The 26,549-nt window shown below is 41.2% G+C and overlaps 1 protein-coding gene across 5 annotated transcripts in view; it reads right to left on the reverse strand.

Annotated features, from left to right (window-relative positions):
• The window catches only part of LOC5564305 (protein grainyhead), a 682,122-nt gene that overhangs the window by 49,182 nt on the left and 606,391 nt on the right, over nucleotides 1-26,549 (reverse strand). For all 5 annotated transcript variants that reach the window (XM_021842677.1, XM_021842678.1, XM_021842676.1 and 2 more), the window contains 2 exons: nucleotides 25,103-25,197; nucleotides 1,693-1,749 (listed from right to left, as the gene is read on the reverse strand). In XM_021842677.1, coding sequence (XP_021698369.1) covers nucleotides 1,693-1,749; nucleotides 25,103-25,197 — 152 coding nt within the window. The remainder of the gene's footprint in view (nucleotides 1-1,692; nucleotides 1,750-25,102; nucleotides 25,198-26,549) is intronic.

Genomic DNA, 26,549 nt, shown 5'->3' on the forward strand with positions numbered 1-26,549 from the left:
ATTGGCAAACGACGAAGCCATCAATGAATCGTCGTCGTCGTAAGTCGCAAGTCGTGATCGTAATCACTCTTACACCCTTTTCCGCCGTTGCCGCCGCGATCATGTACGCAAAAGGGCAAAGGATAACACATTGGCCCGGGTGTAATTGAATCCAAGGGGGCCATCATTGCGGAGCATCAACAACTGCTTCTCAGCAGTAACTACGGCAAAAGCAGCAGCAGGTGAGTTTGTTGCGGTTGTATGGTTATTGCACGCCGGGATTAATGACTAACCATCCATTATAGGGTCCACGTATGGGGGTCGGTTAGTGTGCGCCTTCGGACACTAGTACTGCAGCCAATATGCCTCTGTACACGCACAAACGTAATTAATGTTGGTAAATGAAGGTCAAACTGTTCTGGGATGATTTCATTCATTCGGCTGATAGCTTCGAGGCTCGTTAAAATGCGATCAAGTCTACTCGGGACCCGAGTAGCGAAATATGACATACGAATACCATGAATATCATGACAGACACCTTTAGTATGGCTTTGCTTTGAAGCCGTGGACTCTAACCACTAGGCTATGGAAGGCCTCTAGCTCATGCTGGTATGTAATTGTCATAGACTTGCTATTTCCTTCTGATCGGGATTCACTCGCCAGGTAGAAACTGAAGTGCGTGGACAGATGTGAGAAGGTGAGGTGCGGGTGCCCAAGAGGATTAAATCGAAATCCAATTAAGGAAAGGATTTTAGGGTCTCTTTTTTCAGTTTGAGTTGCTTATCGCTGTCTCTCCCAGGCATCAGGCATTGGGAATCCTTACGCCGAAAAATGGGTCCCGAAATAATCTCCGAGCTCTGAATGAATTCGTTCCTGGCTATCGAAAGACTGTCGCTTTTGGCTCCGGATCAGTTTGATAGCGAGTGAAAGAAAGGAAAGGAAGATCAAAACATTAAAAATACGTTCCCAGTCTATAAGATTGGGAATTAATCCTTTTTCTTGATGTCGGCGGCGGTTTGTCTTTTTTTTCGGGAATGATGAAGTCTTTTGGGTTCCATGTGGCGTCACGTTAATTTTCGTCACAATGGTGATGGGAATTATCTCGGCGGTGGAATGCCTTGATTGTTCGTCGTATTACGATTCGGTTTTTATGGAAAGCAATAAAAGATTGGTGATCCATGTACTGAGCATTGTTTCGGAAAATGAACCAAAAGGATATGGGTTGCACTCGCTTTGTTCAAAATGGCGACGTTTCCAACCCACCACAGACCACAACCAAGAAAAAAATATGAGCCCATAACTCAGTGTTGACCAGACTCATTTCCCCGAAATTCGAATTGTGAAGCCATGAACTGTTATAACTGTGCGTTCTATTCCTGAGATGGATGGGGAGGTGGTTGGGCTTGAGTGTTGCACATGGGATCCGACAGTTTCGATCTCGGTGGGCCGCAATTCAAGTTTCGGTGAAATGATTCGCACTCACTCACTCACTCATTTCATTTCACCGAAACTTGAATTGTGGCTCTCTGGGATCAAAATTGATCGATTTTGTGTGCAGTACTCAAGCATAACCATCTGCTTTTCAATCTTAGGAGGATAGAGCATGGTTGTAGTAGTTCGTGGCTTCGAAGTTCGGAAAATGTTATTTTCGGGGAAATGAGTCTGAACAACACTGCCATAACTTAGACACTAATAACCGTGGCGATACATTACCTTAACACCTTTTTGACTGCTGAAATCTGTACTTAAACATTGGACGGCAACATTAATCTGAAAAGAGAATCGCAGCGCGAGCAAAGAAAGAAAAAAAGAAAATTAAATCATACGCGTAAGACCACAGAAATAAAGATAACATTTAATGAACAACGGAAAAAATAATAAACTACTCGCTAACAAGATCGTTCCCCGGGTGAAACGAAAGACCATAGTACCTGGTGCAAAATGAGGCATGAAAAACGACACAAGCAACGAACGCGGGTCCCGATACCAAGTTACGGACCGTAGCGTAGAATTATGGGAAGAAATATGGTCAACTGAAGTAATAACCGAAAAAACGAAAACGCTACGCAAAACATGGGTATGCAGGTACCAATAAAAATGATAAACAGTTCCTTGGTTTCGGCGCGGGAACTCGACTTGTGGTATAGGTTGACACGCTCTGTGAACGCTATAGCCCGATAAATCCAGAAGTGAGGTGCAAAACTTATGTCTTCGGATAAGGTTTCCTTCGTTGCGTTTGATTATGGACGACGGAGTAGTTTGCGTGTGACATCTGCAGGTACTTTGTTGATCAATATTTGATATATGCAACAGCTTTCGTTGATATGTCATGTCTTCTACTCATCATCGAAAGCCTTCACAGTAATTTAATTCGCAGAAAATGCTGTTATAGTGCTTTTGTAGAGCTTATGGCACGCCAAAACTTCAAATCAAGAAATCAAGTGATAATGGTTACTTAGGATTGACATTAACTAGCTGCAAAGAGCATCGCACATTTAAAAAGATTTCGATATAGAGAAACTTTAAAGTAGATGAAGTACCGTGTACCTTTTAATTCCGCTCCTAAATGCTTATCTTTGACAGATACGCGTATTTCGACTACCACTTGCAGTCTTCTTCAGTGTCAGTTACTCGAGTAACTGACACTGAAGAAGACTGCAAGTGGTAGTCGAAATACGCGTATCTGTCAAAGATAAGCATTTAGGAGCGGAATTAAAAGGTACACGGTACTCCATCTACTTTAAAGTTTCTCTATTTGAGATTCTGCTCAGAGGATTCGAACATTCATTAAAGAGAAGATTTCGATGTTAAATAACATAATAGTTAGAGACCAAAAATAAAAGATAAACAGCGCATGTCATAAAACATGCGATTGTGTTAGTGATAACTTTTATTGTTTGCTTTGTCTCACCTATAGAGCTTAGTGACATTTGAACGCACGAAGACTAGCATACGCTCGTCATACACAGTTTGTTTTTGTTTTCCTCAAAGAAACTTGCACACGCTCTCCAGACTCATCAAAATGCATATGGAAATATTACCCAATTTGAAAAATTTACACCCGGATTCTGGGTGTTTTTCGAGACAGAGTGCATATTGTTTTCCTCCAAGGTTCACATCTACACTATGGCATCCATACCGTTGTGCGTGATATTTACTATAGGCCTTTTTATGTGACAGCTCCGTGTATGCATTTGTTTACATCTGTAGAAGGCACTGCTCTTCACGAGCCTGTCATTTTTCATAGAAGAACTGTCAAACAGCTTCCGAATCAGCTGATTCAAAACGTCTTGTAAAAATGCCTATACTATCGAGCTTAGTGAAATTTGAACACACAAACATTTACATATGCTCGTCATTCAAAATTTGTTTTTATTTTCCTTCGAGAAACTTGCACACTTTTTCCAGACTGATCAAAATGCATATGGAATATTACCCAATTAGAAACAAATTACACCCCGGAGACAGAGGCAGAGTTCTTTTCATCTAAGTTTCTCAACCACATCTACACTAGGGCACTTCTACGATTGAGCGTGATAAATATTGCTGTGATTTGAAATATTTGACGCGCCATCATGAGACGCGAATCGCGGTTATCCGGAAGACTCCCAATTTCAGGTTTTATTTAGGACAACTTCACATATCCCATTGAATTACTTTGATAATCCCATCCAAATTGAAATGAAAAGCTATGTTCACTCCAAGTCAAAACCCTAAAACCAACCGAACTCTTTCGCTATCGGCCATCAGTAAATATTTAGAAACATATCATCCATTTTATAATACACTCAACAAACAACCCGTCAAAATAGCGTGGGGGCCTGATTGGATCTCTGAATACGTAGACGAGCAAACGATTGAGGCTACTGCTGAGTTTGCTCGAGTTATTCAAGTCCCCCATCCGCTTGAGGGACGGCCCGAAGTTCAACCTGTCCAACGGCTACCGTGTCTCGCATTTTGATATGCATAATAGACAACAACACCACATACTGGCTACCAGCCTACATATGGGCTAATAATTTGAAAAGCTCTCTATTGGTCGGGTCATCATGATGAGGGAGGGGCAAGGAAAGACGCGCGATCGACAGAAATCAAGGCAAACCCCAGCAGCCGTCCATCACAAACCAGAAAACAGCAGCAAGCAGCAGGTTCCGACCCGGGGCTCAAGTTCCGAGAAGTCCACGTGAAGAGATCTTTACGCGGACGCGCACGGTCCAAAATTAGATTAACATGTCTTCCAACCGCAAACACCGTCATCCATCCATCTTTCAAGTTTTGGGGTGCATTTTTGCCCCCCGAAACTTTGGCGCTCGGGAGCTCACTGAAGCTTATCGTGATCGCGCTCCGAACTGAAAAATGGTACCGATCCTCGTCGGAAGGTGAAATTTCATCGGTGGGCGTTTAACGACCTGCAAAGCCAAAGTGTCAGTCGTTCGTTCGATTCGTTTGGAAAGCGATCTTAATCTGCGCAGTGCTGCGCGCGATCCCAAGTAGCGGAATCCTTTTCTCTTTGTGCGCCGTTCCCTAAAAGGAATGTCATGCCATGCAATCGCGCGCCACGGTGAACGGATCGGAGATTGAAGGCAAGGTATTTGCATTCTTTTACTGCTGAACGTTCGCCCCGGTCTTTGGGCATGTCCCCACTATGGGCTAGGGTAGGGATTTTTTGCGGAAAAATTTCCAAACCACTTTAATAATGAAAAAACTCAACCGGGAAGCAACACAAATCTGAAATCTACATGACAAAGTAGTGTAGGAGTGATGAAGATGCATTTTCAATGGGGTTCTAAAACCCTGTCCCAATTTTAGTGCCAAACGCTTAAATTTGACCCAGATATACATGCTTACTCAGTTTATATATGGTTTTCATTGGATCAACTCAACATCCAAACAACTATATTTTCCTGGTTTTGAGATTTCACCACACCTATTGGTTTAAACTAAAATTTTGGGTGAATTTTGTGCTCCGAGAGGAACAACCCTAGTACACGCTAAAACTGTCTACCTATTTTTTTGTTTAGTTTACCCAAAATCAAGTATATCGATTATTCCTTCAACCCAGAATCTATCTGTATTCTCGCTCTTCTCTACGAATGTTGTCAAAAGTAGAGCTGCATCTACCTATTAGGTGTAGTTTGGCTCAGTTATCCAAATTTGGGTAAATATTTTTTTTCTTAAATTTGAATTGAAAGAAATCAATTTTGAGTTGAATCAATCCAAATTAGTATAAATTTTCCAAATAGCTTCAAATGCAATCTATCTAATGTCAACCTTGGAAATTTAGCCTATTTTGGATTAGGGGTAGTGATGGAAAAATGAACAGGGGTGGTAAAATAAACACCACGTGTTTTACAAACGAAAAACAAATTTCAATAATTTTTTGTCACGCATGGACGATTTAGAACATAAATAAGAGTGTTTGAGTTGGTACGGAGGCCTATTTTTCATATATTTTTGATAACGATAAACATATGTAAAAATTTAACCAACTTAGTCCGAACTCGTGTCGCTGCTTTAGATAACATCCCTATTTTCGATGTTATGCGATATAACTATTCAAATTCATCGTTTTTCTATTAGAAAACCAGATGATATCCTTGAGGCGTTCATTTAATCACCCCTTCCCCAATTGGGCGTAACTACGGTTTTACGTTGAAACAACTCAGACTTGAGTAGAACCGCGTTTCCGTGTAGAAAAAAGTAGGACCCCTGAGGTGTTTTTGTCAACGAAGAGAACGTCAAACATGATCAAATGTGTTATGGTTAAGATTTCGACCCATTTTAAAAATTGCAGTTTAAATATGATATAGCGATGATTTGAGCGAACAAATGCTAAAGTTGTGACAAAAACAAGCTCTATGGCGTTATTTAATAACAACAATATTTTATCAAAGATTGTTTAAGGACCTTGCTGAATTGGGGATATTTATTAGAACTAAAAAAATATTTATTGAGCTATTTTTCTTCGAAATATTGAATCAATTTTCATAGATATCTGTCATGCATTTTGAAGCTACAGTATGAAGCTTATCAGAATATTTTTAAAATGCATGAAAGTGTGATCAACGAAGTCAATATTTATTATCTATTTATAACAATCTCTATCAAATTTAAAAAATACTGCTTGCTTTTGATTAAAATAAACTATGACAAATCCATCAACTCATCATAGAATTATAATTGACGGAAAATTGAATAAATTATAATACTAGATGCTTTGTAGCTTCGTTTTACAAGTAACAATTGCACATAATTTTAATCAAGTGAATGTGATGCGAAACGAAAAAAATATGTTAGCAGTATTGTTAATTGACGTGGTAACATATCAGAGGCATTCGATTATATGTTGGGAATTATTGAGGATTTTGCCCTCTAATAGACTCACACCGAAATAATTTTGTCACACCAAAATATTCTCCCACCATGTTTGTCATATATTGGATGGCGTCGTAGCTAACAAAACTAACACGTAACGCACATGTAACGCATTATGTTGAATTGTACATTGAATGCAAGTTGCGTGCTTCTATGAAAGTGCCATAGAAACTGACGTGTGAGTATTTATTTTTCCACGTTCAAAATGTGCATGAGAATCTATTCCTCAACAAAACGAACAATATCATTCTAATTTGTTCGTCTATTTCTCGTATATAAAAGACTTTAAATTGGAAAATCAGGCAAATAACCTAATGCTTCATTTGCAGTCGAGGAAATTATATGCTCTATTTGTGTTTGTACTCAATCCAATAGTTCATATATTTAAAGTGCTTAGGTTCTCAAAAATTCAAAAGTAATACACCTATGTTAGCTGGCAAATTTGAATGGATTCGAAAAACAAGGAAAGTAGTAAAACTTATTAATTAGGTCCCTAAAGCTTCCAATTCTTATTCCAAACGCTTGAGATTAGGCCACACACCAGTGCAGTGGCGCAACCAAGGAGGGCTTTTGGGAGTCAGAATTTACAAACCTTGATGTTTTATGAATTTTATCCTTTTCAGACAATAGCAGAAAATTTCGAATCTAATTCTTAAAATGGCAAGTGATAACCGTGGTAAACACTCATTTCCTGGCCCATATTATGGATCACTAGTTATCAGTGCTAATATTCGGTATTTAGAATCAACAAACAAGATAAATGTTTTCCAAAGATGATTTCATACTAAATCGAAGCGAACGAGCATGTTTTAAGCTATAACATTTGAATTTTATCACCTGTGGGAGCTTATGAATGCTGACGGCACTTCTTATAGAAAACGAGCATAGCTACTGTTCGAGCGAGAATAGGGAACCACCCTATCAGCTTCGATCCAAAGTGATCTAAACGTAGTCGCCGATATGAAGGTGAGCTCTGATCCCAAAAACGGCAGAATCTCTCTCTCTCCCTGATTCTCTATTTTATTTGAATACATGTCCAACCTTATAAAAGCCTATACAAAGAACTAAGAATAATCAGTATCAATTGAATTAGCAACAAGCGCGTTTTATTCTAATCGTTCTCGGAATGTTTCCTGTTCGCCTCCGGTTGAGCATCCGCCTCGTTAAGGTCTTCCTTTTGGACCCCGCACCAACATATGGTCCTTCGTTAGCCGGATCGCGAAAATATCGTCGCGAGCCGAAATATCTAATATTTATCATCAGTGCCCACGAATTGACACCGTCGCAGTCGTGCTCCTGTCAATCGGCGAAGGTGATATTTATAAGAAGTGTGTGATCCAGAGAAAAGACTTCGAACAATAAGTGCGCGAAATCCATAACAATGGATAAACTTATCCGCGAACGAAAGTCACTAGAGCCGCGTTTAAAACGAATCGCCGAGACTGCGGTCAAAATCAAGCCTTTAGAAGCTGAAGAAGTGGATGTCCAAATTGAGTTGGATGCATTGTGTGAAGTTTGGGCTTCTTATGGAACGTTGTACAAACGGATTATCAGTGCATGTGAAAATGATGTTGAGTACGATGAGGCCGTTAGCCATCAAGCAAAATTCGAAGAGCACTACAGTACCGCGAAAAATCGGCTTTTGAAAACTTTGAAAGCCATCAAAGGGCGGGAAGACAGTACGGTTGTTCAGCAGGCGTCTCATGACGTCATCAAGCAACTCGCTGATCAACAGGCAGAATTTTTACGAATAATGTCTGCAAACATGGCCATTGCTTCGACCTCGTCAGCAAACAATAGCGCTACCGCATCTCCGCTATCGGACCTGAAGCTACCTCGAATGAATTTGCCAATCTTTAGTGGTAACTACCTCGAGTGGCAGTCTTTCTTCGACTTGTTTGAGAGTTTGGTGGATGCAAATCCTTCATTGAAGGACAGTCAAAAACTCTATTTTTTGAAGACAAATCTCGATGGTGAAGCTGCGTCGTTAATCTCCCATCTCAAAATCGAGGACGCTAATTATCAAACCGCTTTGGACAAACTCAAATCAAGATACGACAAGCCGAGAGAAATCGCTAACAAACACATTCAGCGATTTTTAACTCAGCAAACGTTGACGTCAGCATCAGCAAATGGTCTACGATCGTTACACGACGTACCGGATGAAGTTATCCGAGCGCTCCAAGCCATGAATCGAGAGGATCGTGATACGTGGCTACTATTCATCCTCTCAGAAAAGGTGGATCCTGATACCAAACAATTATGGTGCCAGAAGATTGCAGAAATGGAGGATTCTGACATCACCTTGCAATGTTTCCTCAAATTTATCGAATCGAGAAGCTTCGCGCTTCAATCATCTCAACCTGCAAGACCAAGAACCGGTATGTCGTTCAAGCCGTTTCCCAAACCTCAGCCTAGAGGGGCATTGACTTACGTCGCCACGAACGCTCCGTTTTGCGACGTTTGTTCAAATCAACAACATAACACCTATCAGTGTGGAAAGCTCCTTCACATGAACCCTGAAGCTCGATTTGCCCTGGTCAACAGGATAGGTTTGTGTGTAAATTGTTTCAAAAGGCATCCGGAAGAAAATTGCCGATCAGGTATTGTAATTGTAATTGCTCAATCCACACCCTGGCAGACAATTATCCGCCAATCTAGACACGGGCTGGGTGAGGACCTACCAAGCCTCCCCCGTTAACATGTCCTATACCGTTTAGCACACCGGGTTCTTCCACAAGCAGGCGCCGGAATTAAAGCGGTCCCACAAGTTTCAGATACATTAAATAGATATAGTCCCTCTGCCACTAAACCGAATAGCGCCCTCCACCTCATCACCAGCACTGCCCATCCCGCACACCAAACAAAATGTCGGAAGTGGCGTGCCGTGTAGCACATCAGATGTTCTACAGAGCACACCACCTCCGACACCATGCTCAACGTACAGCAAAGACAGCGCTAATAAAAGCGGAATGCGCCACTCGATTCAGTACCAGAGGGACTATAAATGTAACGAAGAGGAAATGAAAAGATAGTAGAAATGGTTTGGCTGTTGGATTGCTGGAACGAGAAGAAAGAAATAAAGTTATTACGTTAAAATGTGATTTTTATAGTTGAATAAATGTATCGATAGTTTCTCATCTGTTTCTTTTCCGTATCGTAGTTCCGTCGATTCTATCCACCTCGAGTTTTGTCGACTCCGCTCGGGCAATGAGGACCGTGATGAAATGAAAAATATAAAAATATAAAAATATGAGCATTAGTGTTTATCTATTATTTAATGTGGTTCTCATTTGCTTTCAAATACCTAAGTAACATGTGAACTCTGCCTCTATTAGAAAATTCTAATAAATCATAATTTATTCTCCTCCACTTTCCCTAACACAAAGTATTCCTATTTAATAAGACAAGTGCAAAAGCACAAATAAAAGTGTGAGACCGCATCGAATCATGTTGATGCCCTCAGAGCACTCATTCTTCGATTTGCGAAATATGAGTCCGCTGAAAACACCGACCCGACTCGACGCAATCGCGCACCTCTACCGGCACCTCCGCACATGTAAAAACTTCTGCGATAATCCTGTGGTGTGAAAGAAATGCGCAATATTATTTTGATTTCAATCCTAACTTCATGACCCGTAGGCTCTACGCGTATGATTGTTCATTATTTAGGCTAAATATACCTGTTTATACCTGTACATCAGAAAAAAAAACGACTACGAATATCTTGCAGCGTAAAGTTTAAGTGATCAAATATTCATCCTCTCTTCGACCCTGCACTATAATAACCTCCTAATATAACGCCGAGCTAAAGATTCTTTCTAGCGTTACACAATCTGAACAAGAAACCATTTTCAAATACTTCCCATAATTTATGCGAAGCAAAACAGATTCCACTTTCTACGTAATGTAACCCAGCATAAACAGCTGCCCAACTCTCCAGACCAACGCCCTCCAAGATCCAAGGTGCTGCTGCCTTACGTTCAAAACTTCTTTCCTCAAAGTCTGTCTATCAATTCCGAACTCTATTGCATACTACAATACCAATCAGACCCTATTCCTGACAAGACACAGAGTCACAACCCCAATGTGATGGATTTAACCACAACCTTGTCATAACCCCTCTTACGTTTCGCTATCCTCGGAAGTCACCCATATTGATGCTTGGCAAAAAATATCAGTATTCAATCCACAAATCCCAGATTACACCACATTACGTTGGTCCGTTTGGCGTCGCCGGTGGATACCTGTTCTGACATTCTTTTCTTTCAAACCCCATTTCAAGCCTGTCCCCCCACTTTATCAATAAGAATGTTGACGAATCACGATAATCTGAAGATCGTGACCAGAACGGAGGTAGGATTTATCACTAGGGACCAACCACCACCCAGAAAATTGCCGATCAGGTATGTGTAGAAAATGTAACTTACCGCACCACACGTTACTACATTCTGCCATATCACCAGCGAGCATACAAGCCTTCGATGCGTCTGTGCCAGCTTCTAATAGTCCAGGACAGCCATTTCAGTCCTTGATTTCGGCGCTGGACTCTCCTGCCAACCTCGATGCGTCCAACGTTCTCCTCGCTACGGCTGCTATCAACGTTATCGACAGTCGCAACCGACCACGCACTTGTCGTGCCGTTTTAGACAGTGCCTCACAAGTGAGTTTCATTACAGAGAGATGTTGTAACGAACTCGGCATCCGAACGCGATCGGCATGTATGGATCTCGAAGGCATATCATCTGTACCAACTCGAGCACACAAGTGCGCCGAAATCGTTATTGCTTCCCATTGTTCAGACTTTCGGGCGGTGGTATCTTGTATAGTATTAGAGAAAATTACTAACACGCTTCCCTGCAAGCCAGCACATATTAGCAATTGGACAATTCCCGAATCCATCAATCTTGCTGATCCGCTCTTCTACCGCCCTGGAAACATCGATGTTCTACTAGGTAGTGAAATTTTCTTTCAACTACTACAACCGGGTCAACTCTCTCTCGGTGCCAACGGTACCGCACCAATACTTCAAAACACCAAGCTTGGTTGGGTTGTTGCGGGTCGATATGATGATGTGAATCCAATACCGAATTCCCCTGTATCAACATGTCTGTTGATATCTATTGATGATGAACTATCCAAGCAATTACGTAGATTTTGGGAACTGGAAGAGTATGCAGCGCTGTCCAAACATCTCTCGGAAGAAGAGCTGCTCTGTGAGCAGCATTTTTGTCAGTATACCAATCGTGACGAATCAGGTAAATTCGTGGTTAGGCTCCCTTTCTCACAGCATCCGAGAAACCTCGGAAACTCACTACAAATTGCTGAGCGGAGATTGTACCACATTGAGCGAAAACTCGAACGACATCCACGGTTGAAAGCTGAGTACCACGCGTTCATGCGTGAATACCTCGATCTCGGACACATGTCTGCCGTAGATAATGTCACAACACACGGCCTTTCGGTATACCTACCACACCACTGCGTGGTTAAAGAAACAAGCTCCACCACTAAGTGCCGTGTTGTCTTCGATGCTTCGGCGAAAACAACTAGCGGGCTATCATTGAATGACGTTCTCATGTGTGGACCAACTATTCAGGATTCGTTGATCAACATTTTAATACGATTCCGCATGCCACCGATCGTCCTTGTAGGCGACGTCAAACAGATGTATCGTATGATTTGGGTTCACGAAGATGATCGTGACTGCCTGAAGATTTTATGGCGATGGAATAAGGAGGAGGCTATAAAGGAATATCGATTGAACACCGTCACATTCGGCACGAAATGCGCATCCTTTGGCTACCAGGTGTGTGCAGCAATTGATGGAGTCTCACAGAGTGCAATATCCAGTGGCCGTCGAAAAGGTGGAAAAAGGAATCTACGTGGACGATGTTTTGACCGGTGCTGAGACTGAAGAGGAAGCAAGGACTTTGAGGGAACAGTTGACAGAGATGTTCAAGGACGGCGGATTTCATTTGAGGAAGTGGGCTTCCAACTGCCCAGCGGTTTTGGAAGGAGTTCCTGAGGCAGATTTGGAAGTGAAAATTAATATTGAAGAAAGTGAAAGCAACGTGGTGAAGGCTCTCGGAATGCAATGGCAGCCGTGCAGTGACGAGTTCCACTTTTCGTACCAGCCAAACCAGATCCTTCAGCCCACAAAGCGCATGATCCTGTCACAAATTGCCAGCCTTTTTGATCCACTAGGCTTGCTCGCTCCGGTCATCGTGAAGGCAAAGTTAGTGATGCAGCGCATGTGGGAGCTGAAGGTGGCCTGGGATGCAAATCCTCCTGGTGAGTTAACCAATGAGTGGTTGAATTTGGTGCAAAGTTTCTCGCTTTTGAATTCTTTCCAGATCCCTCGCCATGTGATCAACGTGAAGAACTGGTCTCGTCTCTACCTGCACGGCTACTGCGATGCTTCCGATGTGGCGATGGGCGCGTGTGTGTACATTCGCGCCGTCAACGACAAAGGCGATACCTCATCACACCTGCTGTGTGCCAAATCGAAATTGGCCCCCATTGGCAACGGTAAAACAACTATACCCCGATTGGAATTATGCGCTGCGGTCATTCTGGCACGATTGATAACAAATGTTCGGTCGGCTCTCTCCACGACAAGTTTCTACGAGGTGCGGGCTTTCTCTGACTCCAAAGTTGTTCTGGCTTGGCTTGCTGCTGGTGCTTCAAGGTGGAAAACATTTGTCGCAAATCGCATTGCCGAGATATGTTCACACTTGCCCGCCATAAACTGGTTTCACGTTCCCACTCAGGATAACCCGGCCGATTTGATCTCGCGAGGAGCATTTCCAGAAAATATTAAAACAAATGTTTTTTGGTGGTTTGGACCAGAATGGGATCCGAGCACAAGCGAAACATCTGCTTTAGTATGCGCTTTCAACACCAATGAACAACGGCAAATTGAAAGAGAGCACCGTACGACGGCCGTAGCTTTGGCAGTTGTGCATGAAAATCGCTTCTTGGATGGTCTGATGTCGCGATACTATCCCAAACTCAAACTACTATTGCGGATCACAGCACGATTGCTTCGTGTTGGTCATCCTGAGTTTCGTAGCACTCACCGCCTCTCTCCAGATGAAATCAACTACGCTCAGCGAATCTTCGTGCGACATACACAACAACAACATTTCTGCAAAGATATCAGCCGTCTACAGCGTGGTCTCCCTGTCGAACGAAGCAGTTCACTTCACCAGCTCCATCCATTTTTGGATGAATACGGTCTCGTCAGGGTGGGCGGTCGACTACAGCAGTCAGATTTGAGTTATGATAACAAGCATCCGATTTTGTTACCCACACACTCCATTTTCACGTCCTTTGTTCTGTTGGATGAGCATCACGAAAAGCTACATTGTGGACCTCAGTTGTTGCTTGCGGCTTCAAGAAAGCAGTATTGGATTATACGCGGTTGCAGTGCGGCACGTAAGGTGTATCGTGATTGTGTTACGTGCAGCAGAATCAAACCAGTGCCACTAACCCAACAGATGGGTCAACTACCAGCTGATCGTTTGAAGCCTCTTCCACCATTTACGATTACTGGCGTAGATTATGCCGGTCCAGTGAGCATCATTGGTCGAAAATGTCGGGCTGCGGTTCCATCGAAGGGTTATATCGCTCTGTTTGTGTGCCTAGGAACTCGAGCGGTGCATATTGAAGCGGTGTCTGATCTGAGTGCGTCAGCCTTTCTTGCTGCGTTTACACGATTTTGCTGTAGATATGGGGTACCTAGCAAAATGTACTCCGACAATGCTTCAAATTTTCGAGCGTCAGCAAAGATCTTACGCGAACTTTATCAGTAAATTAGCACCACCGAGCACAGTAATGAAGTAAGCGATTATTTGGCCGATAAAGGAGTGGAGTGGTTGTTTATTCCGGCTCGATCACCGCATCAAGGAGGATTGTGGGAGGCAGCTATTAAGGTTGCTAAAAGATTGTTAAGTCGGATTGGAGATAATTACAAGTACACTTTCGAGGAGCTAAGTACGATTTTATCGCAAGTTGCTGCGTGCATGAACACACGTCCGATTTCAGCAATCTCTACTGACCCAACGGATCCGCAACCCTTGACTCCTGCCCATTTTTTAATTGGACGTCCTCTTGATGCTTTACCAGAAATCAACCATCTTGATCTGAATGTTGGCTCACTGTCCAGGTGGGCTTACGTGCAACGTGTTTCACAGGACTTCAGATCGAGATGGCAGACCGAATATGTGGGAGGACTTCAAAGGTCCTTGAAATGGAATAGTGTATCTCCGAATCTCAAACAAGGCGACTTCGTGCTTCTTGTAGATGACAGCCAGAAATGCCACCAATGGCCAATCGGACGTATATTGGAACTGTTCCCTGGATCGGATGGACTAGTAAGAGTGGTTTCGGTTAAAACATCGAAGGGAATATTTCGCCGGGACATCAGGAAACTTCGTCGATTTCCCTTGGACAGCGATGAGTACGTTGCAGGCAGGAATGGGACTGAAATTACTGCCCGTAATTTGGTGGGCGGATTATGTTCGAGCGAGAATAGGGAACCACCCTATCAGCTTCGATCCAAAGTGATCTAAACGTAGTCGCCGATATGAAGGTGAGCTCTGATCCCTAAAACGGCAGAATCTCTCTCTCTCCCTGATTCTCTATTTTATTTGAATACATGTCCAACCTTATAAAAGCCTATACAAAGAACTAAGAATAATCAGTATCAATTGAATTAGCAACAAGCGCGTTTTATTCTAATCGTTCTCGGAAAGTTTCCCGTTCGCCTCCGGTTGAGCATCCGCCTCGTTAAGGTCTTCCTTTTGGACCCCGCACCAACAGCTACGTGATACCAACTAAACATTTGTCAAAAACACCGTTATTTAGCGGTTGAATGTTGTGCTTAACATTACAAATGGTAGAAGACAAATAGTATGGCATGGTGAAAAAATGTTTTATGTCAACGTTTATGTTTTGAGCTAGTTATCCGATGTTGAACGCCAAAGTGATCGGTAACTGTGGGTGATCCGTAACTGTGAGGGCATGGTATTTCCAGCAAATTTTTCATTCCTCACAAATGGTAGTATGGTAGTCAACGAAGTGAACGCCGTAGTTGTTCAAATGTGTAAATGTTGAAATAGCGACCATTTTTTTTAAGTCTATTTTTATAAATAAGGTGGTATATGAGCGGAAAAACTTAACAAAGTAGTCGCAAGAACTTGCTCTATCAGGTTATTGAAAAGAAAAAATCAAGATTTAACCTTGATTTTTATAACAGTGTTGGATAAAATAAGTAGTAGTGGAACTGTGGGCATATTTAGGCGAATATGCGGGGTGATTTTAGCTGCAAAATACATTATTATAAGCTCTTTCTTTATCATGATCTGACACACAAACATGTTTTTTATCAAACATTAAACACAGCCATCCATTTTCATTTTTCGGGAATTAATATATCAATTTTTACAATTACTTGCTTATTTGCATTTTTATTTTTTTTGTGGGGTAAAACCAGGCTTGATATAAACTCTTCTGCGATGAAAAGATTTTCAAGCAATTCGAGTGAGAGTGCAAAATATTTCTCTTTTGTTGCGATGCTCACTTTTAATCACGCTTTAAAAGAACTCTTTAGTGTCCCGCCCGAACAAGACAGTCCTCGGAGAGTTGTGATGGCACACTTCTTTGATGGAATTTTACTCGGTTTGTGTTTTGTGCTGCATCTTCCTCGCTCATATTTCGTTGCCTCTCTGCTTAGCATTTCTTAGCTCCCTCGTAAAGTGGCGAATGCAGTACTCACTTAAATTATTTTACAGGAATACGTGAATTTTACCGTAATCTCAACAGCTGACAATTTCGATGAAATAAATTAACGGAGTACGGTAATTTTTTTCAGTTTTCGGTAAAATTTGACCGGAATCCGTAAAATTTTGACGGTGTTTTATTTTACCAAACTGTTCAGCTGATGAGATTACAGTGAAATTCACGCATTGCGGTAAAATAATTTAAGTGTGTACACTGCTCTAGAGTACACTGAGGCAAAAATACTTAGTTTTCCCATAAATCATGACTTATGAATCAACCAAATTATGGTTTCATTGAACGCTTAACCATTTCGAAAATGGGATCATAAGTTTCATAAGTGAGAGCTTTGAATTATTTAAGAACCATTACTTGAAATAATATTCATAGCAATCGCTATAAGAACTGCTCCGCTTTCGATGTTGGGTACAAGTTAATCGAAAACAGACCACATGTTATTGAACATGCCAATTTTTAAGCACGCCTGAAAGAAAGGGCTTCTATCATTAACCTTCCAGTCCTCGCGCGGTGTGCTATCGTCAGAGCCATCACGCTGCTCTTGTGACCGAAAAGCGAGGTTTTTCTACCAGTGTTGTACAAAATACAACAGCGCGACGACTGAAGTGTTAATAATTGATATTTTCATTTAGGCAATAATCATTGCGTTTATTATTGATTTTCATTGATTAACTTATGAAAATTGATAATCATATTATTCACCAAAATCATAAGTAAAACTTAAAAATTTCAACAATAATCGTTGTGGCGCCAAATCATAATTATTCCTAGAGAAATTATTATGTTTTTTTGCCTTAGTGTATGTCACCGAATACTGATGAAGTATTATCAAGCCTCACTCCGATTGAAAGTGGCGCGTTTTACCCCGACGGTGCATTTTACACCTAGTTTCCCCAATTGAACCGATCTATCTCGGCGGAAGTTGTCCGGTCCAATCCGATCGTCAATGGTCCGGTTCTTAGTATGTGTTTGCTTGTATTAGTCATAAAAAAAGATGTAAACAAAACGATCAGCTGATGGAGACAACAAAAGCCTGCCAAAAATTTTGTTCGCAGCTTGCCAAACATGACGTCATCTTCGGCAACTTCGTGAACTTTCGGTTCGCCGAAGTTGGCATTGCACAACGACCACTTCAAAAACTAAGTTGTTTTTGTATAACGACTCTTGACCATCGCAAATGTATGGAAAAAAAAAACTTGTAGCTCATGGCACACAGCAAAAACATATTTAAATATCGGCTGACGCAATTTTTGGTTGTGTATTGAGAATCGAACGTTAATGAATTCGATCACACTCAGTCTACAACAATATTCCGCTCAAAACGTAATCGGATTTGATCGATGAAAACCCATTTCGAGTAGCAATACAAAACTTATAACAAATTAAACTAACTTGCTTCGGTGTGGTTAGATGACCTCTCATGTAACTCTCATTCGCTAGACTAGGGTTCAATTCCCAGTTAAACTTTTGGCAGTTTTTTGGTTAACTTCTCAAAATGGTTCTATCGATTGCTTTTCTCAGCTTTTGGTGGCTGTTTTTTTTACGCTTAATAGATGTAATTGTACATCATATTTGCGATGAAACTGATGTGCAGCTAAAATAACGTGATATTACTTTTTTTTCTGTGCAGAGGGTCCAGGCTTCTACCTCAAACAAGTTACAAGCTGAAAACCGAGGATAAAAGTATCCCTCTATGACAAGTTAGTATAAAAAATAGTAGAAATTATGAGTATATTTGAAAACCAATGGTAACATCTAAAAGAATGTTGGTTTTATATCTAATATTTGAAATATACTGAATTCGCTTTTTAAAATCGTATACTACTTTTTTATTCCTTAAAATACACTTAAAGAGAAGTTTTTTGTTAAAACAAAGTTCTACTCCATAAATTGCTAAGGGATTCAAACATTTATTGAATAAAATTGTCGGTATACAACTACACATGTCATTAATCAATAACGAAAAATCCGTTACAAATAATTCATAAAAAAAGCTTTTCGGACTTAAGTCGTGAAATATTACATTCTGACCCATAGTGCCCATCCATCCTGTGGACACCAGTAGCATTGCAACATAATAATGGTCCCGAGGCAACAGAAGGAACCTCGCAGAATTCGAGTAAAAAATGACCGAGGACAGATGAACAAGCAAATTAAACGATTATCGCTTTATTTTCGCTCGGATTCGCTCCATAGAAGCACGAGGATCAAGTGCGCGGCTTCTGGGCCGTCTGTCTGTCAGATGCAGTGAAGAAGTAATTCAGAAGCAAGGTTTACGCGTTGCGTTCCAGTGAGCACACTCGAGTCCGAGTGCAAGTAGAGAAAAGACATTATGGGAATCGATTTCCGTTTGGAACGATGATCCCGGAGGGTTCTGGTGTCAGATTAACTCAACGCTGGCTGGGAACGCAAGCGAGTCCTCGATTTGTAATATTTTAGTATGTTTATTACCCTCAGACAGCTTTATGCACCCAGCTAAGTGTGTCCTGTGCGCTCCTCCCGATGCAACCCTGCGGGAGTTTGAAGACGAGCAATTGCGTACTCCTCCTTCTCCTCGGACTCGGTTCGGTTTCTCCCACCAGCAATCGGACGGTTTTCTCATCCACATTTACAAGTTATTAAATTAAATTGGATAGATAAGCATTTTTGTCATTAATTTATTGAAATTTATGCACCATGTATTTGCCACTCTCACCCGAGCAAAACTCTGGACTAGAAACTCTGATGGCTTATCCACAGGCACTGTCCGTCCGTCCGGCTTGATGCAATTTTCAAACATTGTAACACAAAGTGACGGACGGCAACCTGATGTCAATCTTGCGGTGCGAATGGACGGACAGATGGACGCAGCACCGCACTCAGCCGGGATGAAAACCAATCAAAATTAATATGAATTGCCAACTTCGCTGCACAGCAAAAAATGAATTGTAATATTACGTAGTTTTACATCAATCCCGTCGAAAATGTGGTGTAAAATTACATCTTTCCCAGGGTAAAAAAATGCCGAATACTGCTGAACATCAGGGTCTAACAATAAAGTGAACCGGTTTGAGAAGATTTACCAAAAAAAAAAAAAAAGATGTGAAAGTTTGACCGGGATTCGAACCCTAGTCTAGCAAATGAGAGTCACATCCGGTACCTCTCGGACAATTCGCAATATGGTTTGCGTACTCTTGGAATTGTTTTAAGGTGAAACAGTTTGGAATCAATTTCTAAGATTGTACTGAAACTTCAAAGGCACAAATCTCGCGAAGAAAGCATCCAACAACAGTGAACTTTTTATTTTGGCTTTGTGCACTAGCAGGAAGCTATAAATAAGAAGTTCAGAAACGTTTGCTAACTATTTCTCCAGTTTTGTGCTTTTAAAAACGTGAGTCGACCATTGTGACGGCCATTTTTGGATTCCGAGATGTTTCACCTTAAGTGGAATATTGTTGTAAATTGGATATGATCGGTCGATATTAATTTATTTTTCGCTGTGTACATACACAACACTTTGGCGTGAAAGATTGCACGCGGAGGGATGACTTCACTGGCGCGATTTGACACTCGCCCGGGCAAAACTGTCATAAAAGCGGGACATTTCAATTCAATTTGTTTACCGTTTGCGTAATTAAATCAAACTATTTAGCCGTCCTATTCGCAGCCTCCGCAGTTCCCACACCGGGGGAGAACCCAAGTGGACGCCGTTTTATGGCCCATATTATAGAAAACACTTCTGAGCTATTTTCTTCTTAATGGCGACGGCTTCGCTGGCAACGACCAACGAACCTTAATGACAGCCATGTGGGGTGTGCAGCAGAAGGCTACGGAGGAAGATTGTGAACGTCCCACGCATTCAATTAGAAACGGCACTAGCTGATCACTGCTTTACCTACATAGGGCCATTACGGTGGGTGACAAACCCAAATGGCGACACAAAAGACCCAAATGTCAATTTGCTGATTTATACTGCTGATCGGCCGATGGACGTCGAAGCCGAACCCTAGAGCCCCCGATTAATCATAAAGCGTGCCTTCCTGCTTTTGTTCAGTAGAGTTCGCAACTGGCTCTACTGAAGCTTTATAGGACCCTAAGAGTGGGCGTCGTTGTCAGCCAATCATTTGGGAGGAATTTTTCAATCAACGGCTAACATGGTTCGGCTTCTAGCGATATGCTGCTGGTTGAATAGTTTGTGAGCTATTCAGATTAGTAATATTGGGAGATGTGGTAAACGTGCTAATGCTAATAGAATCCAGCAGAAAATCCAACAAACATAGAACTGATAAGCGGTTATGGACCGTAAATGGTTTAGTTAATCCTATTATTCTATTATTCTAAGCAACAATTTTGAAAAAAAAAAACTTTTTGGTAAAGGCTTTCCATCTGCAATAACTTTCCATCGGTTATGAAGTCCGTAAGGGTCAAAGGGCTACCTTGTGGCAAAGAGTTTGATTAAGAATTTTTCCGCTAGATGGCGCCAGTGACAAATTTTCTTCAATTATCTTTCTCAAGATCCTTAACAGCTAGAAGATTGATGTCTATCTGGCGGTGAAGAATGGAAGTTCAGCCGCTAGGTAGCGCTAGTAAAAATAAATCTTAAATCTTCTGTCGAAATCAATTAACTCATCATCAAATTATATTAGGCATTTTACGGCGAAATTCTCTCTCTTCCGCTCATGAACAAAACTTGAAAACAATGGTGCCAGTACCTGTCAACTTTGACAGGTATTGGCACCGTTGTTTTCAGATTTCCCGAAGGAGGGAAAGAGAGCGATTTTCTGATGACGTCTCCGTGCAATGGGCAATTGAAACGTGGCGACCAATACAAATTGGTGATGAGAAAATTGATTGCGATAGAAGATTGAACATTTCTTTATACTAGCGCCACCTAGCAGATAAATTTCAATTCTTCAAGGTCAGATGGCCTTTGATCTGCTGAACAGCTTTGCCGTAGACACCAAATTTCTAGCTATTAAGGATCTTCAGATACAGACAATTGAAGAGAATTTGTCACTAGCGCCAGCTAGCGGAAAAAATCTCAATCAGACTCTTTGCCTCCAGGTAGCTGATCTACTGAACAGCTTTACCGAAGACACCAACCTTCTAGCTGGTAAGGACCTTGAAATACAGATGAGTGTATAAAATATGTCACTAGCACCACCTAGCGGATGAATTCTTAGTCAGATTTTTCACTGCCAGATCGCCCTTGATCTGCTGAATAACTTTGCCGAAGACACAAACCTCATTTGGATGTTGAGATATTCATTTGAGGCCAATTTTGGACACCTCGTTTCCACGCTTTTTCCGTTACATAGAAAAGGGGATGTCTAACCCACGGATTGTAAAACCAACTAATCGCATTCACTTCAAAATTTATTTGAAATTAATTGAACTATAAGTCTCTGAGTTGTAGCCGTTTTAAAATTGAAGGTTCGTCTCGGGCTTTTAAAGGCTAGCAAGCCGTATATCGGACCGAAGTATTGATTTACGGTTGATATAATGCTAATAAGCATTATTAGCACCATTTAAGCTTATAAGGCGTTTGGTCCAAGGAACGGCTTATAATTACCAGGGATGATCGACATCAGTTTAGAGGCATTTAATATTTGAGGTAGGACTACGATTTGAACCTTAGCGTAGGTCTACGTTTTTTGTAATTAAAAATTTTTGCATCTTAATTTTCAACCAACATGAGCACTGATAATTTTACAAGTCCCTTTAGGTTAGTCTGAGCATGGGTTACCACCAAAGGAACGACAACCAATGAGCATACGTTTAATAATCAAATTATGTACAGCAAAATTAAGTGCTTACATGCTACCTCACGCAAGTTAACTCCCAACAATGTAACACAAACTTACTACTCAGCAACCGGTACGATACTAATGTAGCAATCAATTTAAATTGCTAAAAACCCGTGTTGATTTACAATGTTTCTATCAGTCGGCAAACCGTTTCTCATTAGGATCCAAAGTTTTTTTTTCCGAGTCTATTACAACCAGCAATACCTATCTCAGCGGCACAACCTGTTGGAATATGATTGATGCCACTAGCGGAGCCACTATCACGGACTAAACAAGCTGACCCCTCCTTCATCCCTCGAATGTTTACCAACCAAACAAACCGATATTAATGTAAACATTTTTTTCGCACGCGTTACCAAGACCAAGTGCCAAGCCAAATGAGAAGTCGATTAGATTGCTAACCTGTTCGTACATGAAAGGGAAGATCTCGGGTGGTGCAGGTCTTCCATGGACGACAGTTCAAGTCGAATGGCGAATTATTAAAAGTACGTTTGAAGTTTAAACGTTTGTGTTTATTAGAGAAGTGACTTGAAGCTAGAAGTCGGTAATGTTGCATTACAAACGCGACATGATTGAAGCTGTAACTGCAATGCTATCGCAAGTGACGAACCTGACGCGACACTTGCGACATGTCGGCGATTAACCTGTCAAAAATTCTCTGTCATCATCCATCATGATAGAAATAAATAAACAGTGCGATTATTCTCTGTAAGCATCAACGAATGAGTGTTGGAGATGTCGCAATAGCTGATTTCCCAACTTGGTGGATATATTCAATTCCACATAACATCAAAAAAAAAAAACATAACGTAGTAAACTCTGGCAATACTAAGTCATTTTCACAGATATTGCAGTACTGTCTTTCTTTGTTTTGCCGGTGTATCATCTGTCAAAATTATTTGAAGGAAACTAATTTGGCTCTCACCACATCATTGATGTTCTGTTGGATAAACAAGACTGATTCATGATAGGGTGCAGAACCACTTGGGCGCTTCCATGATTTACTTTGGCATGGGAGGTTTTTCTAGGCCGAATTGAAACTTTGCAGTAAGAAGCACTTCAGTATGACGAATTTTGTGGCCAAATATGAGCTCTGTAGCATTCAATAAACCCCACTTCCGAAGTGAATCAAAAGTGCCTAAAATAGGATTCGACTTTCTTTATAGTCCATTTTACAGGATGTTTTTGAACAGCTGATCGCTTATTTTATGAATGAAATTTTGACAGTAGGCGGTGTCGTAACGTGTGAAAGTAACAGCAATATCATCAGTGTTGCCGTTTCGTAAAATGGACTATAACGAAGTATTTACGATTGACAGAAGGGACCAACTTTGTCATGCGGCTATATTCTAAACAAGTGACACTGCTTTGACAAAAAAAACATGCCGCATTTGATGCTATTTTCAACAATTAATCACCACCATCAACCAAAAGTGTTCCCTTGCTGCAATGCCGCCATGATTCAGTAACTTATTAATCCTCACCCACGCCTATTTGAGAGCGCAGAGATCGACCGACCAATTTGCGAGTGTCACAACCCTCTCTCTCTGCGGTGCGTGTTCAGGGGTGACACGCAACACAACGCAGGGCTGTCATGTCACGACAAGGGCCCTACATCCGATGGTCGGCGTGGTCGGTCGGTGGTGTCATGTAACGAGCACTGTCAAACAAAGCAGGCCGCGCCGAGCTGTGTTTTGTTTCGAAGCAGACGGCGGTGACACGTGTGCGACGCGCGCATTTTTCGAACCGAAGACATCGGAATGTCGCCGCGCGTTACATGTTTACATGCTTGTTCAGCTCTCAGCTGGCTGCACAACGCGTTTGTGAAAGTGGGATTCCGAAAAGTCTTTGAGTGTGTCACTTGTAAAACTCTTGTGAAAAGCGAGTGAGTAATAATTGGAAGGAAAATTGAAACCCGCGAACCGGTCCGGGTCGAATAGCGGGTGAATCTATTCGAGAGTTATGGAATGTTCGTATATGTATGACCGGTATTAGTTTGAAAAATGATCAAAATTCCAATTAAAATCAATTTCTCATAGGACACCGTTGACCCCGCGCCGTTGAGATGAGTTAGATGGAGAGGAAAAATCTCATCTACCCCACGCTGGTAAATTTGACAGCCAACTAGATGAGCGACGACTCATGGAAGAGTTCTTGGACCGGCGAATGTGCGCAATTGAAAAGCGCCGTAATTGAAATCCGCAAGAGTTGTGTTTGCGCAATAACTTCGACAATCCATCGCGCTTTTAACGGCTTCGAAGTGTGATTGCTCATAGCCGGAGATAACAATATTTTACATAAAAGTAGCCAGTATGTTTTAATTAGCTGCAGACATGGTAAACGGTCATTATGCGCAGTCGTAAATCGTTGATCGTCGCGCCGTTATGCATCCCGATCGATAAATTCACCGAACAAATGAGCCTTGTGCGAACGGTTCGCATACCGACCAACAACAACAACAACAACAACAACAGGAAGCTTCGATGTTACGAAGGAATCCGTTATAATCGTCCCTTCGACATGCATCGGGCAAGAAGCGAAATACGGATTGCAACACTGCGAGAAGGGCTCGCATTGATTGCGCGATGCGAAAGAATGGCATCCATAAATATTAAAATGAAATAATATTATTATTTTTACTGATATGATTTATCATTACAGTACTGGCGGCTTCGATTCGATTCTACGTCGAGCGAGTGGAACGATTCTTGTTGAGGAAAGTGCGGATTTCTTTCACAACTTGGCAGTGGCCAGGAATGACAACTCAGCGTATTGGGAACTTGTTGAACATTGGTCCAAGCAGTCAATTTTGAAAGTTGAAAATGTATTCTAAATCGAAACAGTGCAACGTCCTATAACGTCATCGTTTTGAAAATTTGGCATTGATTCTAACTACAATCAATGCTGTTATTCAAAACATTTAATTTCTGATGAAATACACAGGCCAACAGCCATAAGGGCATATAGTTGTCGGAACTAACCCTTGGAAACTGACAGTGCAAAACGAATCCCACACGGAAACGCGTTTTATCTCAAATCTAAGATTTTTCTAAGCAATTCCGTAGTTGATTCCAATAAATCAATTTTCGTTTCACGGATCGCCGACCTTCACCGGGAAACGACCCCCCATTTCCCACCGAAAAAAGCACCATCGAACTTACCTTGGCAGAACTTTCCAGCGGGTTCCAATAGACGGCGATGGCATTGTGTGACACTTCCTCGATGCATCCGACTAGACCTACGGAGTTTTTCGTATCTGTAACCGGAAAAAATAACAGAAAAAAAAATAATGAGATTAAGGTGATGTCCTTTCCAGTTGTCCAATTACACAGGAACTATTGACCACACATGGCGCGCGAGCGATTTGTTCAACCACGTAGTTTACTAATTTAAAATAAATGACTTAATTGCAGAGCTGGACCGCGAAGAACTAGAACCGCGCGAGAGGGACCCCAATCAACATCCAGCGGAATTCTGATGTTCGTACTTTTATAATGAATGTTTACTTAATGCAAAGTGGACGCGCTTTTTTTTTCGCTCTTTGATTTCTTTGAGTTTTTGCCTTGACGGATCGAGGAACCCGGTGAACACACTTGTCGAGTGGTTACTTATAATGTTATCTTATTGTTTCTTGAGTGGATTCTTTGGGGATCGGAACAGCGGGCTTATCGGAAGACGGGAATTTGAGGGGGGTTAGTCGTGCGAGGAGTTCTGACGCCAGAGGGGATATATTTAGGAGATGTTGGTGTTAAATCTGGTTTCTGAGTGATTAAATTTTAGTTTCGGTGTACAAATGTGAGAAGTTTTGGCAATTGTGGATATTAAATTTTACAGAATTGCCAAACATGTAAGATAGTAGGACAGAAATCCTGAATAAGATTTTAAAATAATAGGGTCCTAAACCACTAATCAACAAGTTAAGCCTACTTAAGACTTACATAAAAATATCTAAAAAGGTTCTATATTCATTTTGTTCCATGTAATGAAAGTATGACCGCAAATCACTAATTTCACGTCTAAAAAACAACAAATCGCTATAACTTTTCCAAATCTCAATCGATTAATGAGACATTTGGAGTGTAAGTCCTTTACTGGAATAGCATTCGAACCACCATAACATTTATTACACATGTTTTGAATTGAGCTAGAAATCTTGAAAAGAAACTTTAGCCCCCACTTTACTCTATTGTTGTTACGCAAATGTATGGAATAATGTGCTCATTCTGTCTTATATACGGAACATCTTGATTCAAATTTCAAAAGACATTCAAATTAGGTAGTTGTAGTCTCACTTTTCCTGGAAATAGGATGACACATTCCATTGAAATATTTCAACATAATTAAAAAAAAAATCGATTGTTTGGAATGTGAGCCTGTTTGGAATTTCAGACTGAATGGTAAGATATAAATAAGTTTAGAAAGTTCATTCAAGACACTTTTCTCGTAGAATTCGATGCAGATCTTTTCTAATTTTTCATCATAAACTCAACTAAGGTCAATCGCATATAACATTTAAACTCGTACAAACAAATTTTATTCGAAATGGTCTTCAAATTACTCAGATCTTGTTTTCCAAATTTGATTTTTTAGGGAAAAATCTAAAAGGTG

Source organism: Aedes aegypti, chromosome 2 (assembly GCF_002204515.2).
Source record: "Aedes aegypti strain LVP_AGWG chromosome 2, AaegL5.0 Primary Assembly, whole genome shotgun sequence".
Lineage (NCBI taxonomy): Eukaryota > Metazoa > Arthropoda > Insecta > Diptera > Culicidae > Aedes > Aedes aegypti.